This window comes from Eriocheir sinensis, chromosome 17, assembly GCF_024679095.1.
Source record: "Eriocheir sinensis breed Jianghai 21 chromosome 17, ASM2467909v1, whole genome shotgun sequence".
Lineage (NCBI taxonomy): Eukaryota > Metazoa > Arthropoda > Malacostraca > Decapoda > Varunidae > Eriocheir > Eriocheir sinensis.
This window is the reverse complement of record NC_066525.1, coordinates 17,281,425-17,302,140: the sequence shown is the minus strand read 5'-3', so window position 1 is coordinate 17,302,140 and position 20,716 is coordinate 17,281,425. Positions and strand designations below refer to the sequence as shown.

At 44.0% G+C, this 20,716-nt stretch overlaps 1 protein-coding gene across 2 annotated transcripts; it reads left to right on the top strand.

The window, feature by feature from the left end:
- Window positions 1–13,712: 13,712 nt before the first annotated feature.
- LOC127000039 (uncharacterized) lies at window positions 13,713–18,232 on the top strand. Of its 2 annotated transcripts, none has more exons than XM_050863443.1 (5): window positions 13,713–14,321; window positions 15,320–15,463; window positions 15,901–16,121; window positions 16,713–16,863; window positions 17,138–18,232. In XM_050863443.1, exons 1-5 carry the CDS (start codon window positions 14,222–14,224, stop codon window positions 17,611–17,613), a joined length of 1,092 nt encoding a protein of 363 aa, XP_050719400.1. In that variant the 5' UTR covers window positions 13,713–14,221; the 3' UTR covers window positions 17,614–18,232. The 2 variants fall into 2 exon arrangements, with proteins under 2 accessions (XP_050719400.1, XP_050719399.1); XM_050863442.1 differs by having other exon boundaries at window positions 13,718–14,321; window positions 15,320–15,751.
- The last annotated feature ends 2,484 nt before the right edge of the window (window positions 18,233–20,716 follow it).

Here is a 20,716-nt window from a genome sequence, read left to right as displayed (position 1 = left end):
CTGAGCTGAGGGAACAGGAGACACGGGCAGTGAGTCCAGCATTATGGAGCCGGCCAGCACCGCCCCCACCACCACCCTGACCATCACATTCCCACAGTCGAACCCTAAAAATCCTTTGCCTTACCACCCACCGTCTGTACACGAACCACAGGAACCCAGCAATTAGCACTCCAACACATAGACTCCGAGACTTCCGATATCGAATCAAAGAAACTGCGAATAATATCTTCCACATAGCTTTTAATGGATTACATGTGGCAGAAGCAAGAAATAAAGTCACAAAACCTACGGGGAGAGTTGTTAAGCAAAGAGTGAAATTAGATAATGGTGAGACTTCCTATATTGAAACTGATAAAAAAGATGAGAAATGTACAAAGCCGTTAAGAAGCCTACACGGAAGAGAACGATGGGAAGTGTTGTTAGCGATGTTTAACAAAGCCACAAAGACCCCACGGCGAGAGGTTAAGCAAGGAAGGGGAGGCAGAGGGGCGGGAGGAGGTGGTGCGGGAGAGCGGCGGTGTGTGGGGGTCATCACCACAACACTCTTCTCAGGATTTGTTGTTATTACGTGTGGCAGTGACGGGAAGAACACCAGCTTAGAGGGGGATCCGTGGGCCTCCATCCGGTTATTTTCTCTTTCCTTTCGCTTATGTTTTCCTCTCTGCCGCGAATTTAAGTGAATATTTCCTCCGCTACATTTTTCCCCCAAAGGCATAACACATAATTTCGTGGTTCTTAGCTAACGTTCCCAACACTTCCTGATGGCTACGACATGAGGAATACGCACATGACTAAAAAGGGTGAGGAAGAAAGACTTGGTAAACATAGGCTAAGGCTGTTTCCATGACAGAAGAAAAGGATGGATACTGAGGAGGCCTTAGATAACAATACGGTGACACATTACTTTGGAAAGGTCCTGCCATGAAAGGGGAGTGAAATAGTGTGAAATATATGAGTGGTGTGATGTAACAGATTAAATTTACACGCATAAATATGAAATAAGGGCAGTTTTACGTACCCAGTGAATATATGACACGGTGACAGGGAAACGTTAGGGACTGGAGTGTATATTATAACCCACGTTTTATCTATAGGTTCATTTCTCGAGAGTCTTTAGTTGAAACAAATCTCCGTGCGTAGAGTGTAAAGGAGAGAGAGAGAGAAAAGAAATGAGAGACAGAAGTAAATATAATTATAGAGACAGAGAAAGAGTGTAATCGAGAAAGAGAGAAGAAAAGAGATAAAGGTAAAGGAAAAGAGTGTAAGGGAAAAAGAGAGAGAAGACAAGAGGGATAGAAGTAAAGCGATAAAGGGGAAAAAAGAGAACAAGGAGGAGAAAAGGAGGAAAAATAAGAGCGTAATCAAATAGGTCACGCGCTTTTCCAATCCTAAAATCAATCTCTGCATCCTAGAAGCCTTCACTTGAGCTAAATCCTTTGAATTGGACACGAAAGGTCAATTTTTTTACTCTGAAAACCACAGCTTTATTTTTTTTTTTATATAACACATGAGGGATTATTTTCAAGGGCAAAACAAAAACGCACAATAAAAAAGCCTGCAAAGCCCTGTACTCATAAACTGAAGACAGCGGCTCCGACAGCTTTATTACGATAGATTAGATGATTATATATTTTCCCTACTCCAGGTGTTCCCAAGTACATGTTTATTCTTTTCCAGGAATATGAAAGTAAAAGTTGCACAGATGGGTTATGCTTCCAGTGCTTCGGGCAAAGCTTTGCCGAAAATAGGTCAGTAAAAAAAACAGACGCGAAAAATAAAAGTAACACTGAGACGAAGCTCAATCCATGTAATCGAAGCAATACTAGAGAACAATACAATAGAGTCAGACACCCTTCGCATATCTAACCTTCTATTGAATTTGGAGTGACAAAACACCAAAACAATAAACCAATGGGGGAAAAAAATGAAGTGGGGGGAGGAGGGGAAGGAAGGAAGGAGTAGGAACATGACGGAAAAAGAGGAGGATGAGGACGAGGAGGAGGAGGAGGAGGAGGAGGAGGAGCATGAGAAGGAGGAGGATATAGGACAAAAAAACATATTCTCCTACACGCCCCATTCCCTTGACACCATGACACTCCACTCACATGATTATACCCTGAAAAAAAAATCCGAATAACATAATCAAAACCTTCCATCGCGTGTCATACTCAGCCACAAGGAATTCGTGATGACTTCATGTGAGTGTGAGCATGTGTGTGTGTGTGTGTGTGTGTGTGTGTGTGTGTGTGTGTGTGTGTGTGTGTGTGTTGGCGTGGCCGGTGGTGTAGCAGGAGCGGAGTAATCACATAATCTCGCGCATGTAATTCCGTCTTTACGATTTGCCGACAGCTGTGAGGTGGCGCGCTTTGTATCCTGTGGTGAGTGTACCTCCGTGCGTAGAGTGTAAGGGAGAAAGAGATAAAAAGAAAAGAGGAATTGAAGTAAATATAATTATAGAGACAGGGAAAGAGTGTAAAGGAAAAAGAGAGAAGAAAAGAGAGATAAAGGTAAATACATAGAGACAGGAAAAGTGTAAAAGGGAGAAAGAGAGAGAAGACAAGAGGGATAGAAGTAAACAGATAAAGGGGAAAAGAGAGAACAAAGAGGAGAAAATGGTGCAGACAACTTAAAGTGTAACTAAAAAGGAAATGGAAAAAAAAATCCTTCGACTACAAAATAAGCAAAAACATGACGAAAGATATAAAGGAGCATATAGATAGATACATAGATACATACATACAGATACATACATATAAAGAGAAGGCAAAGAGAGAGAATCGAGCGAGTACTGTAGCGTGTAAGCAGCAAGAAATATAAGAAAAGTAAGAGAAAAAGAAGGAAAAAGGAGCATCTAAGAAAAAGCTTTCAAATTGATACACTACCGGATATGACCAAATGAGGGAAATAATGCAAGCCCGGCGTCTGAATTAAGAAAGTTGGTGATGGACGGCGGGTGGGAATAAGAAATTGGAGGCAGTAATAAATGAGACACCAAGAAGACAGAGAAAAAAGAGCCTATTCCTCGGCTGCATATCATCAATTCTCCCACAGCGAAGTACTGAATAGATCATCGAATAAAAGCTAAAAAAAATTCTAAGTTTCTCCAAAAATTTAACTCCTGTAGTACACAAAAATCATCATTGACAACTTTTTTCATCTTCACTTCTACCTGTTCAATGCCAATGTTTCTTCGGTTTCTTCCTCCTCCCTCTTCCCTGTTTCTCCTAACCACAAACTCTCTTTCTTCACCTTCTCCCCTTTGATCCCCTTCCCCTCTTGTACAATGTCACTCTTCCAACCAAACCCACTAGCAATATCTCCCTGCCACAAGCTCTTATTACTCGAATGCAATGACTTCCCCTTCCACACCCTCCTCCTCCTCCTCCTCCTCCTGTACCTCCTCCTCACACCGGCAAGCGCTTGGAGGCCCCTAAGGACAGCCAAGCCCCCCCTCATCCCCCCCACACACACCGGTAAACCCCACTTCCGGCCTAGATGTAAGGGGAAGGGAAGGGAAGGGGGCGGGCAGTGAGTAGGGGGTACAGTGGAAAGAAGAAGGGATGGATAGTAGGGATTGAGGGGGGGCTAAAGGAAGAAGGGAACTGAAAGAGGGCTAAAAAAGAGCAGGAGGTGACAGGTATAAGGACAAGGAGTTAATGAGGTTGTATTAGGATGATGGAGCAGGTAATCAAGGTGAGTTGTGTGAGAATCGCGATTTTTAAGACGAGTAGAAAATTGTCCCGTGTCTTACTGGTGTGGTTAATGAATTACACTATTTTATTGATATTTTTTCTGGTAACGGAAAATAACAAAAATGGGTTTAAGGGAATATAGAAGATCCCTTTGTTTTCAGGGAAGGTCCTTTTCTTCGTTTTTTTTTATTTTCTTCGTTTCGTTCATTCGTTTTGTGCATATTGAAGGTATGAACCAACAGTCACTTCAGCCGCCACCATCAGCATCACCACCGCAGTCTCTTTTTATACCTCGTCAGCCTCCTTCGTTCTCCTCCTCGCACTACTACTTGCAGCGTCCAACAAGTCATTGCCCCCTCCTACACACACACACACACACACACACACACACACACACACAAGCGCCACGACCACCACCACCACCGCCATCACCACGTGGCTGCGCCTTGACAACGAGAGGTTCGCTACCAGTCACCGGAAAAATGTTGACCAAAGGACACTCCCAGAGGCGGCATGCAGGGAGCAGGAGGTTACGGGGTCACTGCTGGTCAATGGAAGCGCAATACTCATCCTCCACCTCCCTCTCCTCCTCCACCTCTTCCTCCTCCACCTCCTGCCCCCCTCTTCCTGCTCGCCTTCCCCTTGCTCCGCCCTTCCGCCTACTAACCTTAATTACCACCGCAAGCGTCTTCTGTAAAAGCTTATTTCCTGCTGCAAGACCGCTGCTCATATCTCTATGACAAAAAAAGAAATATTACTGTATTACAAAATATTGCAATCATTAAAATATCATCAAATAAAGAAGCACCTAAAACATGAAACAACAAAAGTAAAGCAAAGATCGACATTCGTATTATTATTATTATTATTATATCACCCTTAAGTGTTTCCAATTATCAAATGACTCAGTGGAAATTAAATATAAAAAAAGCTGAGTAAGTCTTTTTATATTGCTGACACCTAATAACAAGTATAAACATGACACAGCAGCGAGGCATATTAACAGTTATCGCCCAAATTATAAAAACAACGGCACATGCACACAAGAAAAAAAAAGTTGCTTAAAAGAAAGTGTAAGTATATGAAAAGAAGAGCGAGGCGGTGCTGGCAACAGTGCGTGGCAGCTGTGACGTCAGGAAGCCGTGAATGGCAACCACCCCTCGCCCAGGCCGCCGCCGCCCGTTACCAAAACAATGCTTTTCTTACCCTATGCAAATGAGGGATGATTTATTACGTTTATTTCATTGTCACTGCCAGAAAGAGAGAGAGAGAGAGAGAGAGAGAGAGAGAGAGAGAGAGAGAGAGAGAGAGAGAGAGAGAGAGAGAGAGAGAGAGAGAGAGAGAGAGAGAGAGAGAGAGAGAGCAGAGGGCAGCAGGCATTCTGAACAAATTAGAAAGATCATATTGATGTCACCAGCGGCCCACAAGCATGCCATTTCGTATCAAGAGAGCATGCAGTACAAAAGTTAGTGAATTTAAATATAACTGAAAGTATCACCTCTGCCTTACCGCCATTAAATATAGGTGCATCTCAATTCCATGCCTTTTTATCCCCAAGAGCTCCTCCCTCTAAATGTCTCACCTCTTCCCCTTACTCAACCCCTTCTACACGTGGCAAGCTTCCCCATATTAATCACTATACGAATGTCATCTCATCCACCCCTTTCTTCATTATCCACAATCCACACCATCTCTCCACACCCCACACCATCACACTTACACATCCTCACACCTATCCTTCCTAGCCCTAACCCATATTATCATACCCCTTCATGTTCGAACTCCTACATCCTCTCACTATCTCTCCTTCCTTTATACTTCCCTACGCTCTCTCTTCTTCCCCTTACTTCCCCTCAGTCGCCCCTTCTCCCCTTCCGTCCCATCATCGTCATGGCCACGCTCCACTGTTTTATGGGAGTATCGACCAGGGAGGCAGGAAGGGTAGGCTGACCCCGCCAATAAACTTGACTTAGGCCTCACCAGCTAGGGGAAGGAAAAGGAAAATAGCGAATAACTACCGGCAACGCATATGAAGTCGCCTCTGTAAGAGACTGACGAAAAAGGACAGACGTGTATTTTGAGAGTTGGTTGTCCATAATACTTTCCGACACATAAATCGTATAATACAGCTCCTCTACTTTCTATCCATACCTGTTTCTTCAGATGAACTCCTCTCTTAGCATTATTATAGGTCTATAGGATAATGAATACAACGTCACTTTCCTCACGCCATCACTGGGCCAACTCCTCGACCTGGCTTCTTTTAACGCTCCTTAAGCCTCCATGGATGCAGAAACTAAGAAGGTGAGTAGCCAGACGCTCCTGTGGACTTGGTGGAGTTGAGTGGACTATCGTGTTGTCTATTTTCAGAGTGAAAGTAAAGTCTTAATGGCGACTTTATGAAACCATGAAAAAAATGAGCCTCCTTGCACACACACACACACACACACACACACACACACACACACCTGAGCGCACCACCAACACACACTAAAGATAAGGACCACTACTTGACTGCTTCCCGTAAACTGGTGACATAAATCTTTGTCGTGCCAGGAGTACAGACCAGCTCTAAAGACTACCACGTTTATACTCTCATAAGGAAGAGAGCGTAGTTTGTACTAATCCGTAAGTATCTTCATAAAACCAAGTCCTGATGCTCTTTAAGAAGATCTATAGTTGTTTTATGTGCTTAGTGATAAATAGTAATTGTATCTCTATCTTCACTGCTGAACGTAAAGCTGAGTAAGTACTGGAATAAAAAGTGGGAAGTAGAGATACGTGTGTGTGTGTGTGTGTGTGTGTGCGTGTGTGTGTGTGTGTGTGTGTGTGTGTGTGTGTGTGTGTGTGTGTGTGTGTGTGTGTGTGTGTGTGTGTGTGTGTGTGTGTGTGTGTGTGTGTGTGACCGCATTTTAAGAAGGAAAAGGCCGAAATTTGTTGGCATTGAATACAGGAATTTACAACTGAAAGAGATACTGCTTCATATTTTGTATTAAGAACAGAGAGGACGGTTAACATATGAAACCATTTTATGAAGAAAATTAAGATGTAAAACCAAAGTGTACCTGAATGTATTGCTGATATGTATCCAAAACGTGTCCAACGCACAGTGAGAGATACACCAACTTTCAAGGGAATCAAAAGTGCATCCTTGACCGCTTAACCGATAGAGAAAAAGCCGTAAGATTCTAATAGTGACAATAAAACCACACACAAAAAAGATCACAAGAAAAACTCCGTATCTATGAAGGATAAGAAAATCAATAAAAAAATAGAATAGAGCCTATATAGTTGTATCGATTAAAATGAAAAAACACAATTAAGAGTCTGAGCTCAGCTGCCGCGGCAATTACAACTACACAGCGACAGACACACAGGCAGACTGTAGGCCGACGGGCATTGATCACGGCCTCCCCAAACATATATATGGCCTTGTCTCGCCCTTTGTATGGCTCGTATGCAAATCCATGGCCTGATTTATCACTTTAAGAGCGCCCGGCTGCTCCTCTCCTCCCCTTTCATCCCCTCTTCTCTCCTCTCCTCTCTTCCCCTCTTCCTCCTCCTCCTTTATCGCGCCATTCCTCTTTCCTCCATTTTTTTCTATCGTCACACCATTCCCTGTTCATTTTCTTACTTAAGTGGCCCTGTGTCCTTAGTTTTGATTCATGTTTCAAATTCCTGGTTATCATATCATTGTTCCCCTATTCATTTCCCGTTCGGTTCCCTTTCTTCGTTTAGTCCTCCTCCCTTTCCCATTTCTCATCACCACGACCAGCACCAGCACCAGCACCAGACACATAGCTCAACCTCAAGGCGTGAAGTCACCACCTCTTAAGAATCATCAACGTCAAGAGAAGTTATAATCACATTTCACACGCTCAGGGAGGAGGCGGCGGCAGGTAATTACACGAACACATGAAGAAGGCCGAAGGGGTGTTTTCCCTCACCGGTACTACACGGGAACGTTGAAAAAGGATAGCCGTCACACCTCAAGGAAGCCACATCCGACACTAGGCCGTCGTCATGACTCACCCGCCCTAATCAGTGTGTCAACCCCGCAGACTGCCACGACAACCACACACCACAGCCACACCACCAGCCTCCGTCAACCTTCCTATTCCCACGCCCTGTCAACCACACCCAACCTTTTATCTCCTTTTTTATTTTTTTTCAACTAATACCACATTCCGTTTCGGTGTACTGCATGTCAAAGGAGCGACAAACCACATGCAGGATGAAGTAGCTGGTGTGAGATATGGAAAGCTACGCTAAATAAACAGGGAAGCAAGTCAGTCCCTTCAAACGACAACTGATTTTTAGTTAAAATCAGGAAAAGAAAAGAAAACATGCAGCCACGAAAAATATACTAAAAAGTAAAGAGAAAATTCACTAAAAAAAAAGAGACAGACAGACATATAGACAAAAAGACAAACACAGAAAAAGAAATACAATAACAGAAAACTATAAGAAAATACAAGAGCCTCCCCTTAAGCAAGAGATAAGGCCGACCAACCCAGCCGTTCCCAAGGTGCAGGTGTCAAGATAACTAACTCCCCGTCAATCACCTAAACTCTTCCCATACATCTTGGCCGCGAAACTGGCAAAGATGAGGTTGTTAATCAGGCGCCCGCCATAGCCCTGTCCTCCTGCCTCGACACCCACCACCCGCGGAAGAACCAGAAGAGGGAAGCAAGGGAGGTACTGGTGGATGTAAAAAAAAAAAAAACTAAAGGAAAGTGACATAATACAGGTGAAGAGTGAGGGTGTAGAAATGTGTGGTGCCTTTTTTAGTTTGATGTAATGATGATGGGAGGGATGTGGAGGGTGGAATAGTGAGTGATTTGTTATGTGGGAAGGACGGTGGAAGGAAAAGGTGTAATAATATGTCCAGGAGGGAAGTAATGAAAGGGAAGGTATGGAACAGGATGGATAAAAAGACGAAAGAGTAAGAGTAGAAGGAAGTGTGAAGTGTTAGGAGGAGGAGGAAGAAGAGGAGGAGGAAGAGGAGCGGACAGATGCTCTTCTGGTCAGCTGTTTACGACATTTGTTATATTCAAATGAGCCTTGACAGCCGAGACAAGGAAGAGGAAGGGGTGTGGAAGGAACAGGATGGGGAGGGGAAGGGGAAGGAGAAGGGGAGGAAGAAGGGCTAGGGACGAGGATAGGAGAGGACGGTAGGGGGAGGGGAAGGGGAAGTGGAAGAGGTAGGGATGAGGATGAAAGGGAGGGGAAGGGGTAGGGATGGAAGAGAATGGAAGAGGACGTTAGGGAGAGGAAAAGAGGGCATGGAAGGGGAAGGGTTGAGGAAGGAAGAACTTGGGAGGACTTGAAGCAGGGATGAGGAATGGGCGGGTGACGGGAGGGGAGTAAGGGGAGCTGGTTGGGCAAAGGGAGGGGTGGGAGAAAGAGATCGCGACACGGTGACATGAGTTGCGATTTTCTTTATTTTCGCGTGAGTCGATGTGAGAGGAAAAACGGCTGTGTTAAAAAAAAAATCTGCGCGGTTAGGTACGAGTGGAGGCGGAAGGAAACTATGCTCGTTTAAATACTTTTCTTCATTTACGTTTATACATTTTCTCTCGCTCTTCAGGTAACTTCCTAATTCTTCGCGTCCCTTCGTTCGTCTATTCCTTCCTCTATTCATCCGCTCCCTTCTCCTCCTTACCCTGCCTTTCGCCCTTTTCTGATTACCTGATGATTAAAACTTTTCCGCATCGACCTTTAGTTGCTCTTGAAGTTCATTTGAGTGTTTTCTAGTAGTTTTATTTCTTCCTTCTGCTGTATTGCTTGTAAGAAAATTATCATACGCGTGTTTCGTGCTTGTATGTGACACGGCGGCGATTCAGTTCAAGATAAATGTTAAGATGATTAGAAGTAACAAGGCTAACAGATAGATCATTGCTGCAAACTATGTAAGTGCGTGCGTGTGTACGTGCGTATGTGTGTGTACCTGTGTGCATGAGTAAATGCGTGCGTGTCTGACTGCATGCGATTGCGAACGAACACGCAACGGAAATAGCAAGAGAGAAAGAAAAAATGTGAGTGAGGAAACGGATGAGTGATTAAGATGATGAGTGTGTCGGAGGGTGAGTATGTGGGTGAAATGGGCGATTGATGAGTGAGGAAGGGAGAGAGTATTTGGAGTGAGGAAGGTTGAGTGAGTGAATGGGAGTAGATGAGTACAAATGTGAGTAAGGAAGTGACAGCGTGAAAGCAAAATATTCAGCGAGTGAGCTTGTGGGTGAGTGAGCGACTGAATGAATATGTAAAATTAAATGAATGAGTGACCGAGTAAATGCGTGAGTTAGTGGAAAACAGTGAGTGACATTGGGTGCGGAAGTGAGTGCCAGAGTGACTGAGTGAACAGGTAAGGTAAAGGTGAAGTTGGGGTCCTACGCTATGACTGCCTAATAATGCCTCGCCGCTCGCCTCCGTCGCCTCAGCCCTTGAACCTGCCATCACGGGACTCAGTGCTATTGCGACATCCGGGTTACCATAGTGCATCTTCACCAGGTGTCCGCGGGTACTCACTGACCAGCCCAAAATTGACCTTTCGTTTGGCCACTCATCTATACACTCTTTTATAGGGGAGGTGATCAGCGTCTCTTTTTCTCATTATTTTATTTTTGTCCTTGAACTGCTTCCTTTACTGTTAAACAAAAGTCCGTGAGGAAAGGTTGAACAGCTGAATAGTCTGGGCCCCGATTGCTCTGGGAGGGGATAAAACCTTGGCCATCAGACTCCTAGTTAGGCACGCTGTCCACTACATCACGGAGCCATGAGTAAGTAAGTGAGTGCGCGTGGGAGTGATGAGTAAATGAAGGACGTGGTTAGTCAGAAGGTCAATTAGTGAATCCGTGAGTGAGGAAAAGAGTCAGTAAGCGCATAAACGATCAAGAATAAAAAAGGAGAACACCGATGCATGTACTGGTGTCCTCCTCCTCCAGTGTGAAGAAAAGGAAACTGGCAACGCTAACACAAGAACGGGGAAAAGTAGAGCAAAGGAAAAAGAAACAGAAGCAAAAAAAAAATCAGTAAAAAATAAGCCACTGCACTTCCTCTTCCCTTCCTCTCATTTTCTCTTTATATCTAAAATTGCCTCGCAGGAAAAGTCTACCTGCAAAAAAAAAAAAAAAAAAAAAAGAGATACAGTGGACGCGCGAGCTAAGCTTTGCACGTAAACTCTCCATGATTCTTTTTCTTGTAAGTCCCCCTTCCTGCTAAGCATACGTATCATTAGGCGGAGGTTATCACTTCGTATCTTTCCACTTACTCTGATATGACTGTAAAAGAAAATCGAACATAATGTATCCGACTTTATTGTTTTAGATGTTGCCTCTCTCGCACAAGGAATACAGTGGGGAAAAGATGGAGAATGAGACGTGGTGGTGGAGGAGGAGGAGGAAGAGGAGGAGGAGGAGGAGGAGAAGGAGGAGGAGGAGGAGGAGGAGGGGGAGGGGGAAGAATGGGTTATTTCCTGAGACGACCTGATACACTTTTTATTTTCCTATTTTCCTCTTCTTTTTTCCTCTCCCATTTTCGTTTTTCCTTATCTCTTAAGTGCGTCTTCCTTGCTCTATTTATTTTTTTGTGATTCTTTTAACATCTCTTTCAGTTCTTTGCATCTCACTCCTTTAATTCCTTTCTCTTCCTGCTTCATTCTTTCGAGACTTCTTAACTGTTTTCATCTCTGTTGTCTGTGTCCTTTTCTCTCAGTACTTTTCCCCTTCTTATTTTCCTTATCTATAGTCTTTAATTCTAATCTATACCCTTCCTCTTCTTTTGAGATAGCATAAAAGTTTCATTCTCATACCTTGCATTATGTTTTCAGCCGTGTATCTAACTTTTCTTTTTCCCAACACCCTATGGACGTATTCATCATTCTTCCCATTATTTCTTATCCATCTCCTCATCCTCTTCAGTTTCCTTATTCTTCAATGCCTTCTTTGTTCTTCTATTTGACATCTCCACCTTCAAGTCCTGTCTTCCTTCTAATCCTCAGCTGTTCTGTACTACTTCCTCCTCTTATTCCCCTTTCTTGAACCATCCTTCCGTTTTCTTACCCTCCAGTACCGTCCTCATTTCTCTCCTTCACACCTGCACCTACACGTCTTCCCTCCCTTCAGGTCCACAACTGCACCTTACTTCCTTCTCCTATTGCTCTCTCTCTCTCTCTCTCTCTCTCTCTCTCTCTCTCTCTCTTCGATCATCCCATCCTTCACGTTGCTTCAGATCACCGACTCCTTATAGCCCTTTCTCCACCTCTTCCACTTCCGAAAGATCCTCTCTTCCTCCCGTTCACCTTCCCGTCTTCTCTCCTTTTCCGGCAATTACCTCCAATCCTGCTGGGAGTCGAGACGGTAACCTGACAGAACGCAAGACAGATGGCGCCCACTTACCGCCGCTCCAGTAAGTAAACACCCACGAAGAACATAACATAATGCTTTTTTTCTGGCTACTCGACATTAAATGCCATTACCTTGCCAGCCGCTGTGAAGGAAAGAGAGAGAGAGAGGGAGAGAACGAGAACGAGAGAGAGAGAGAGAGAGAGAGAGAGAGAGAGAGAGAGAGAGAGAGAGAGAGAGAGAGAGAGAGAGAGAGAGAGAGAGAGAGAGAGAGAGAGAGAGAGAGAGAGAGAGAGCGCAAGGAAGAAGAAAAATTGGTAGACAGCACACACACACACACACACACACACACACACACACACACACACACACACACACACACACACACACACACACACACACACACACAATGAACCTTAATTAAACGCCTTCATTCTCCGCCACTATTACAAAGAGAATTAGGGAAGTATAAATCTCAGTGTTTACGTCTTTTACTAGCACAGATGAGCCCGCTGGTGAGCTGTAATATTTTTTCCCTGGCATCAGTCTCACAAGCGCTGCCTTTCCTTAACCATGGAGAAGCACACAAGAGGTAGACGAAACGGCTTCTAAGAAAAAAAAAAGTTCAACGAAAAGAAAGTAATAGAAAGCAAACCTCGAGAAAAACATACAAACAGGACCCATAATCACTGAGAAATGTTAGTTTACAGCCTTCGACGAGCCTAGATTATGCGCGTATAACTCAGAGCGGCGGGCACACGAATAATAGAGACGCAGGTAACACGGCTGGCGGACACACCTGAGTGGAGCATCCGGGGACTGTTTACCTGTCTTTACCTGGCCGAGAAAACGCTGTGAAGAACACCAATTACAAGCTGTGAATGCTGCCTTGAGGTGTTCTGTTGTGGGTTCTTTCAGGGTGTTATGACCGAAGAAAGAGTGAAAGGGAGACTGGAAGAGAGAGAGAATTGTATGTAGTGTAAAAGGCATATGTAGAAATGAGAGAATGAGAAAACAAGGTCATCTCTCTCTCTCTCTCTCTCTCTCTCTCTCTCTCTGTCATAACCCGTGCCGCGATAAGACGAAGAAAAGACGATCTCTTTGTCGGTGTTGCTCAAACGCGTATATGACCTTTAAGTGTCCTGGCCATCTGGGTGATTCAGTAATAACTCCTGGGTGAGTAACCAACCCGCGCGTGTCCTGTTTGTCGCTAGTCTTGGTGTCGTTGTTACTGTAGCTGTGTTTTGTTGTTGTTGTTGTTGTTGTTGATGGTGGTGGTGGTGGTGGTAGTGTTGTCAGTAGTGGCAGAGATAGTGGTGGGTTTTATAGTGGTGGCTTTGGTGGTGATGATGGCGTTACTTACCACATTTGTTCATGTTAGTGTTTTTGTTAGTTTTTTTTTCTTCATTATTCTTATATATAAGCAATTCATTTATCTCGTAAGGCCCTAACAAACAGGTGTAACCAAACTGTAATGGCCCGTGAGTAATGAGTAAACGAAAGGTTCACTCCCCATCCCCACAGTGCCACGAGCCAGCCCTGCCTCCCTCCCTGACCCCCCCCTCCCCCCCACCTGGTCCTCCACAGCCAGGGGATGTGTCGACAGATACCCACAGGAAACAACGGAGACAAAAGCTTCAAGTGTCCACACTCAACACGATAAACATCCGCCCCTCCCTCCGTTACTCACTCATTCACACACGGACTTTCTCTCCCTCAGTCACCTTATCGCCCTCTCCTTCTCCAACTCCTCCAAATATCATATAATTCACCTGCAGTTAAGGCGCTATACACTCATGTATTTCCTTTGCTACAATTACATTTAAAACACTTATGAAAGTGTAACAAAAGAAAAAAAAAAGAGGTGAAAGAAAATATAACGAAAACTTAAAGGAACCAAGAAGTGACCGCAAGGTGCCGATTAAATTATGAAGTAGAAAACATCAGTGATATATTAAGAAAGATAAAACATAATGAAAACTGTGTGACATTAAATTGTGATCTCGAGAAAGTGAGTTCAAAGTATAAGCCAAACAAGAGTATTGAAGAAAAGGAAAAGGAAGCGAGATGTCCAGTGAAACACTACTTGCTTCTGATATTCCTTTTTAGCCATGTATACACGTACATAAAGTGAAGAGGTGAAACTGTTAAATAAGAAGAATTACAGATTTTTAGTGCAGCATCATGAGACTGCCATGGGTGTTGTGTGCAGCCTGGGCGTGGGCCTGGTACGGGCTGTCGCGGGCTGTGTGGGCGGAAGAGGCAGCAGGGACATATGCAAACGGTGAGGCATTATTAAAAAGGGAGCTTTCAAAGGGACAGAGTGTAATATATAATAATTATGTGACTCTGCTTGAGTGTGCTTGTGTTCTTTGTCAGTCTCTCAGTACACATTTGTTTGTTTCTGTCTGTGTTTGTTTCTCTTACTATTTCTTATACTAATACTGCTGCTGCTGCTGTTACTACTACTACTACTACTGATACTGATACTGCCACTATTACTACTATTACTACTACTACTACTACTACTACTATTACTACTACTACTGATACTGCCACTATTACTACTACTACTACTACTACTACCACTACTACTACTACTGATACTGCCACTACTACTACTACTACTGATACTGCCACTACTACTACTACTACTAATAATAATAATAATAATAATAATAATAATAATAATAATAATAATAATAATAATAATAATAATAATAAGCAATGATAATAATGACATCACGAGGACTCAGGCTGAATCAAAGCACGAGCCTTGGAGTGAGGCATAACCAACGAGGAGAAGCGAGCGTTAGCGGGAATCCCTCACACTCGTCAACATTCAAGAGACGGCGGGAGGATGCTGCTATCTGAGGCCACATCCCCCGCAGCTCTCCCCAAACCCCCCCCCCCCCTCTCTCTCTCTCTCTCTCAAATAACAACAGCAATTGCTCCTACTCCTGCTACTGCTGCTGATGTTGCTATCACATGTCGTGAAGAAGCTCTAGAATCTCAGGAGGGTCATTCCTTCTCTCATGGCCAGAATAGACTTGCACGAAAATCTTGACACACACACACACACACACACACACACACACACACACACACACACACACACACACACACACACACACACACACACACACACACACACACACACACACACACACACACACACACACACACACACACACACACACACACACACACACACACACACACACACACACACACACACACATACATCGACTTATTTGTTAAACGATTCATGTTCTCTGTCAGAGTGCGAGCTGTACGGGGACCGGGGAGTGGCAGCAACAGCACCTGTTATGCAGTTCCAGCGTCGTGTCACCATCAGCTTATTGCCTCAGAATGAGAGACTGGCGGGGCAAATGGTCATTCAGTCTTCCTCTTCCGGCAAGACTTGTGAGTTATTCATTCTTCCAAAAGTTTTAACGATCCAGTGTGGGAAGCAAAAGTATGAGGCGCCCGACGCCTCTAACATCTTCAGTGCTGAAGACGTGACGGACCTGTGGATCGATGTGGATCGAGGCTCTGGGAACAACACTCCATCAACCTGGGAACTCAGGTTGGTGGGGCGGCGAGGGGGGCATCGGGTTCACTTTCTGGCACCCGACACACACCTGCAGCCCCCGTTCACCCTGCGTTGGGGAATGACTCAGAACATTCAGTACGCCTTCAACTGCATAACCGGTGAGGGCTTTTGTTCCATGTCCCGAGAAATGTTTACAGTTGAAATTTCTACACCGTCTTACTACGGAGATAATTTGCTTGCGGAAAGTATGATTAAATGAGAATCCATCCAATCTACTTAAGTAATGTGTGCCTTCCTCCGCCAACAGGCTGCCTCTTTCTCGAGTCGGTGCAGCTGCCTGCCGGTGACCACACATTCTCCCTGCGTCACGACAAAGACTTTATCCAGATGACGCTGGACTGCAGCATCACTTCTTCTGATGACTACAAGAGGGAGCTGTCCATCAACGTAACCACGGACGAGCTTGGCCAGCCAGGGGGACTGAAGGAGATCACGGTGGTGTGGCTCCCAGATCTGGGCCGCGTTGGGGTGCGTTGCTTAGCCAACTCACACACTCGTCTTAGTCAAGAAGACAGCTTTGCACCCAAGTCAGATGTTTCTCTGGTGCACTGCTTCAATTAGATCAAACCAAGAAATGACGCCTATTAAAAATTCTTCGCACGTAAATCTAAAGAGAAATAGTGTAGAAGTTTTTGTCTACATATGTAGCAATAGCCTGTTGCATAATATATCATTCTTACTTACATTTAAAAGACCAAGGCTTAGAGGACATTTGATATATACAAAAAAACTCCTAATACTAACTGAACAATGCGAAATACTGGAAAACGGATATAAAAAAAAGGTTCATAACAATTTCCTAGTTCATTGTACTTAAGAATGAATCGACAAGACATACTTATCTTATAATAAGCCCTCCACCTGTCTACCGTTCCAAAAATACGAATGTGACCCCAAATGTATATTCTATAAATGAATCAAACTAAAATCTAAGCACATTGTCTACATCAAATTTTCGGTGAATATCAATGCCTCAGCTTAAGAATTAGAAGATGCATTCAACGTGAGTGGACGAAGACTTTTGTCGTACATTAGACGAGATGCCGCTTTACATTGCAGGTCCTCGTGGACGGGACTCCTGAAGGCGGTACTAAGTACGAGCCACTGATGAAGAAACGGCAGGTGAATGTGACGGTGAGCGGGGGCGGCGGGGGGCTGGTGGCGGCCTGTGACCCGGGCTTCCAGGCGGTGGCGGGCGTGGATAGCGAAGGTGTGTGTCACACTCTCCCTCTCTTCGTATCAACATTAATGCATAGTCTATGCATCTAATACATTCACCTATTTTCATATCCATTAATTCCCTCTTTGGAGAGAAAAAAAGTATTAAAACAAAAACATTTCATGCACTTTCATTTTTATTGTAGATATCATTATGGCTGTCTCTGTTGGTGATATTCATACAAAGAAGCATCAACTCCTTAAAACTCGCTATGATTCAGTATTTCTATAGATTATGATCGACTAATTAACACTCTCCCATTTAGCATCCACAGCAACAACAACAACAACAAGCGAGCCGTCCACCGTCTCGCCTCCAACCAGCAGCACCACGCCTGACCCGCCAACAGCTGCCATCATCGACCACCACCATGACGGCCACTCTAGCCAATGGCTTCCAGCAACCTTCACCCTCGTGCTTCTTAACCTTCTAGTTACACTGGGCGCTGTTATACTCGTCACGTTCCTGTATTTTCGCACATCAGACGAGCCCACTCAGTTCTCAAGGGAAAACTCGGGCGTCTTGGGGATTTTCACTCGACAGCTGTCCAATCGCTCCTCAACGCGTTCTCAGCGTCGAGGCAGCCAGCGTCGCAACAAGGACCAGAACGAAGCACCGCTGTCAGATCAAGGAAAGGTCGACAGAGATCATGATGGGGATATGCAAGCCACTTCAGAAGCGGCTGGCCAAAGGCAGAGAGTTATCTCAGCTGATTCTTTAGTGAAAATGGAACTGCTATAATGTGATGAAGGTACAGAGGTGCCCGAAAAAAAGGGGAACCTGAAGAAGAGGAAAAAAGAGGATGTAAAAAAAAACTGAGAGAGCCCAACGTGGAGTGCTAACAGAAGTAGGAGTGTTCAAGTTCATGTTAAAAAGCAAAGCGAGAGACAAAGTGTAGGATTAAGCGGAGGCGATAACATCCTCAAACCCATTCGTTTCCCCTGCGTTGGGAAACACTCGCAGTTATCAGCCAGAAGCACATCGATGAGAGACTTCTTGTTAACAGAAGCTACCATTATTTCCTTGGCCTTGGTTCCCTCAATTATTTTCCGAATAGACATAAAAGAAGATTTGTGTATAAATGATGGTGTATACTTAACCAATGGCCTGCAATTTTATGTTTTCGTGCAGAGTGGAATCTGTTCTACTTGTAAATATATTCCGGAGGTATTCATTTATAATTTAGAATTACCATGCTCTACATATTTTTTTTATTTTTGGGGAACTTGTCTGTGCTCGCAAGTCTAGTATAGTTTCTTTATTCATTCCTAGTGTTTGGACTGGCTCCTTTTATTGCAAAGAAAAATAATAAAAATATAAGATTAACATTAACAGATGTCCAATAAATAAGTGTGGAGAGTGCCGTATTTATTTAAAACTTTGTCCCCTTTTATACATTTAATTGGGTTTTGATTTTGATGATCATAACTCGCTCGTTATATTTGTACAAGTGGCCCTCCCATCAGCCCTCCAGACCCGATACCTACTCCGTTCCTCCACCTCTTACAAGTAACACAAATACACGCCCCATAAATTCACCGGTCGAGTGTGTGGAAAATAATAACGATTTAGAGAACTTCCTCCACTAATTGATTTATCACTGGAGGCAGACCACGAGGGCGCCGCGAGCAGGGCCGGGGCGGGGCGGGGAGGAGATAATGAACGGCCGCTGCTTGAGGCCTGGTCCTTTATTTATGATTATTTGCTAGTCATTAGTTCGAGTAGTCCTGCTCGCTGCGCTGTATTTTAGGTTTCATGGAACAGATCTCACTACAGGAGTCCCCACTACTGTTACTTTTAAGAGAATGTATAACTCTTTGGAAGCTATTTTACAGGACACAAAAGTTAATGCTATCAAGAACACAGGTTGCGATTACTTCACATTTTATTAGATTATAAGAAATTTCGTATGACACTTCAGAAGATGCCAAACTGTGCCTTCAGCAACACCGATTCACAAATACCGTTTCTTTTTTGGTGTGCATAACTTTCTGTTCGAAGTCTCTACGGCACCAAATTATATAGACACTTCCATTACCTCAGACTAGCCAAAAAAAAGTGATATTTATGTATTCGAGTTGCCTTTTGTATTGTAAATATTAGAAATGAATGTTGAAATTAAACCCTAAAAAAATCTTCCATGAACGTACTGGCCATTATACACCATAAACCGGGCAGCAGAGGCTCATGTGTAAGTAATTCCAGGTTCTGTAAGGAGCAAAAACGAAAAAACGGACACCCACTATTGCGGTCATAAACTATAAAATGTACATCTAAAGTATTCGGCATTATACGTGCATAAGAGTGTGTGAGTGTGTGTGTGTGTGTGTGTGTGTGTGTGTGTGTGTGTGTGTGTGTGTGTGTGTGTGTGTGTGTGTGTGTGTGTGTGTGTGTTTACTTTTGTCTCTCTCTGTGTATGTGTCTGTGTGTTGGGAGTGAGGGGGAGAGGGGGAGAGGGACGCGTTCAAGTTTATGCTATCAAGTGCGCGCCTCCTCAGACAAGGCCACATTCTTCACGAGATTTAAAATGCAACAAATCCTAACAAACGTCTATAAAACTACCACAAAAAAATGCATCCTGAATAAAAACTTCATCCTGGGGTATTTTACGTACATAAATCACACAGAAGCAAGAAGAAAACAGCGGATATTAGCTCCAGACCTTAACAAAAACTGACACAATTTATAGACACACTCGGAGCCGCGATGAGCCCCAGCTACATGCCCTGTCCACGCCGGCACCATAAAGCATACTTCACACGCGAGACCTCGGAGTGTTTAAGCTGAGAAACAACGATAAACGACCACCGGGAAAGGAAAGCATAAAACACACACGTGGGAAGGAAGACGAGGAGGATAGGAAGAGAAGGGGGTTAGGGAGAGAGAGAGAGGAAATAGGGAGGAGGAGGAGGAGGGAGGGGGGAGTGTATGAAGTACGGATACAGGATAAAGGGTAGCAGGAAGAGTGAAAGAAGGAGAGAGGAAAGGCGGTGACGAGGAACTAGAGGAAATGAAATGACAGAAGCGATGAAAGAAGACATAATAAGGGAAGGAAGAGGAAGACGCAACACAGAGGAAGACGGGCAGGGGCGAGAGATTGAATAAATGTTGAGAGAAGAAAGAGGAAGAATTCAGAACGCAGGAAAGGCAAAGCAGATGAATGAAAGGGGAGAGAAAGTCCTTACAAAAGAATACAGGAAAGCAGAATAAGGTAAGTATAAATGAAAGGAAAGGAATAAAAAGAGGAAGGGAGGAAGAGTAAATATATGTAAAAATACACACACATACTTTCATTATTATTTGTTTTTCAAGGATGCACAATTTCATGGCCTCTTTACATTGACTTCCGATAATTTTCCTTCCTTCCTTTTACTCATCACTAACATTACAGTTTTTCACTACAAATACTACCACTATTAGCCTGGTTTTCTTAGTTATTGTTTTCATAGCCATCATAGAGAAAAAAATACAGAGAGAGATAGGGAGAGAGAAAGAAAGAAAAGAGATAGGAGTAGGTCAAGAGCGGAAGCAGCGACCCCCTGACACCGAGCCCACCATAAAACAATCACAGGCAACTAATACGTCTCGGGGCGCACGATTACTTATACACCGGGAGAGAAAACATATTATAGGTTTTGACATCAAGCCTCGCAGAGCAGCACTTAGGCAGCGACCCGTAAATCATGCCCAGGTAAGCCGGACAGGTGGGCAGCCCGCGTGGTATTTAAACGAAGGGGAACATAACTCACGGGTACGTTGTAATTAGATACATATATTACTCATAGCCAATTAATGAGACAGGTGTGTAATTACGAAAGAAACGTAAAGGTGGCCGGTGATAATT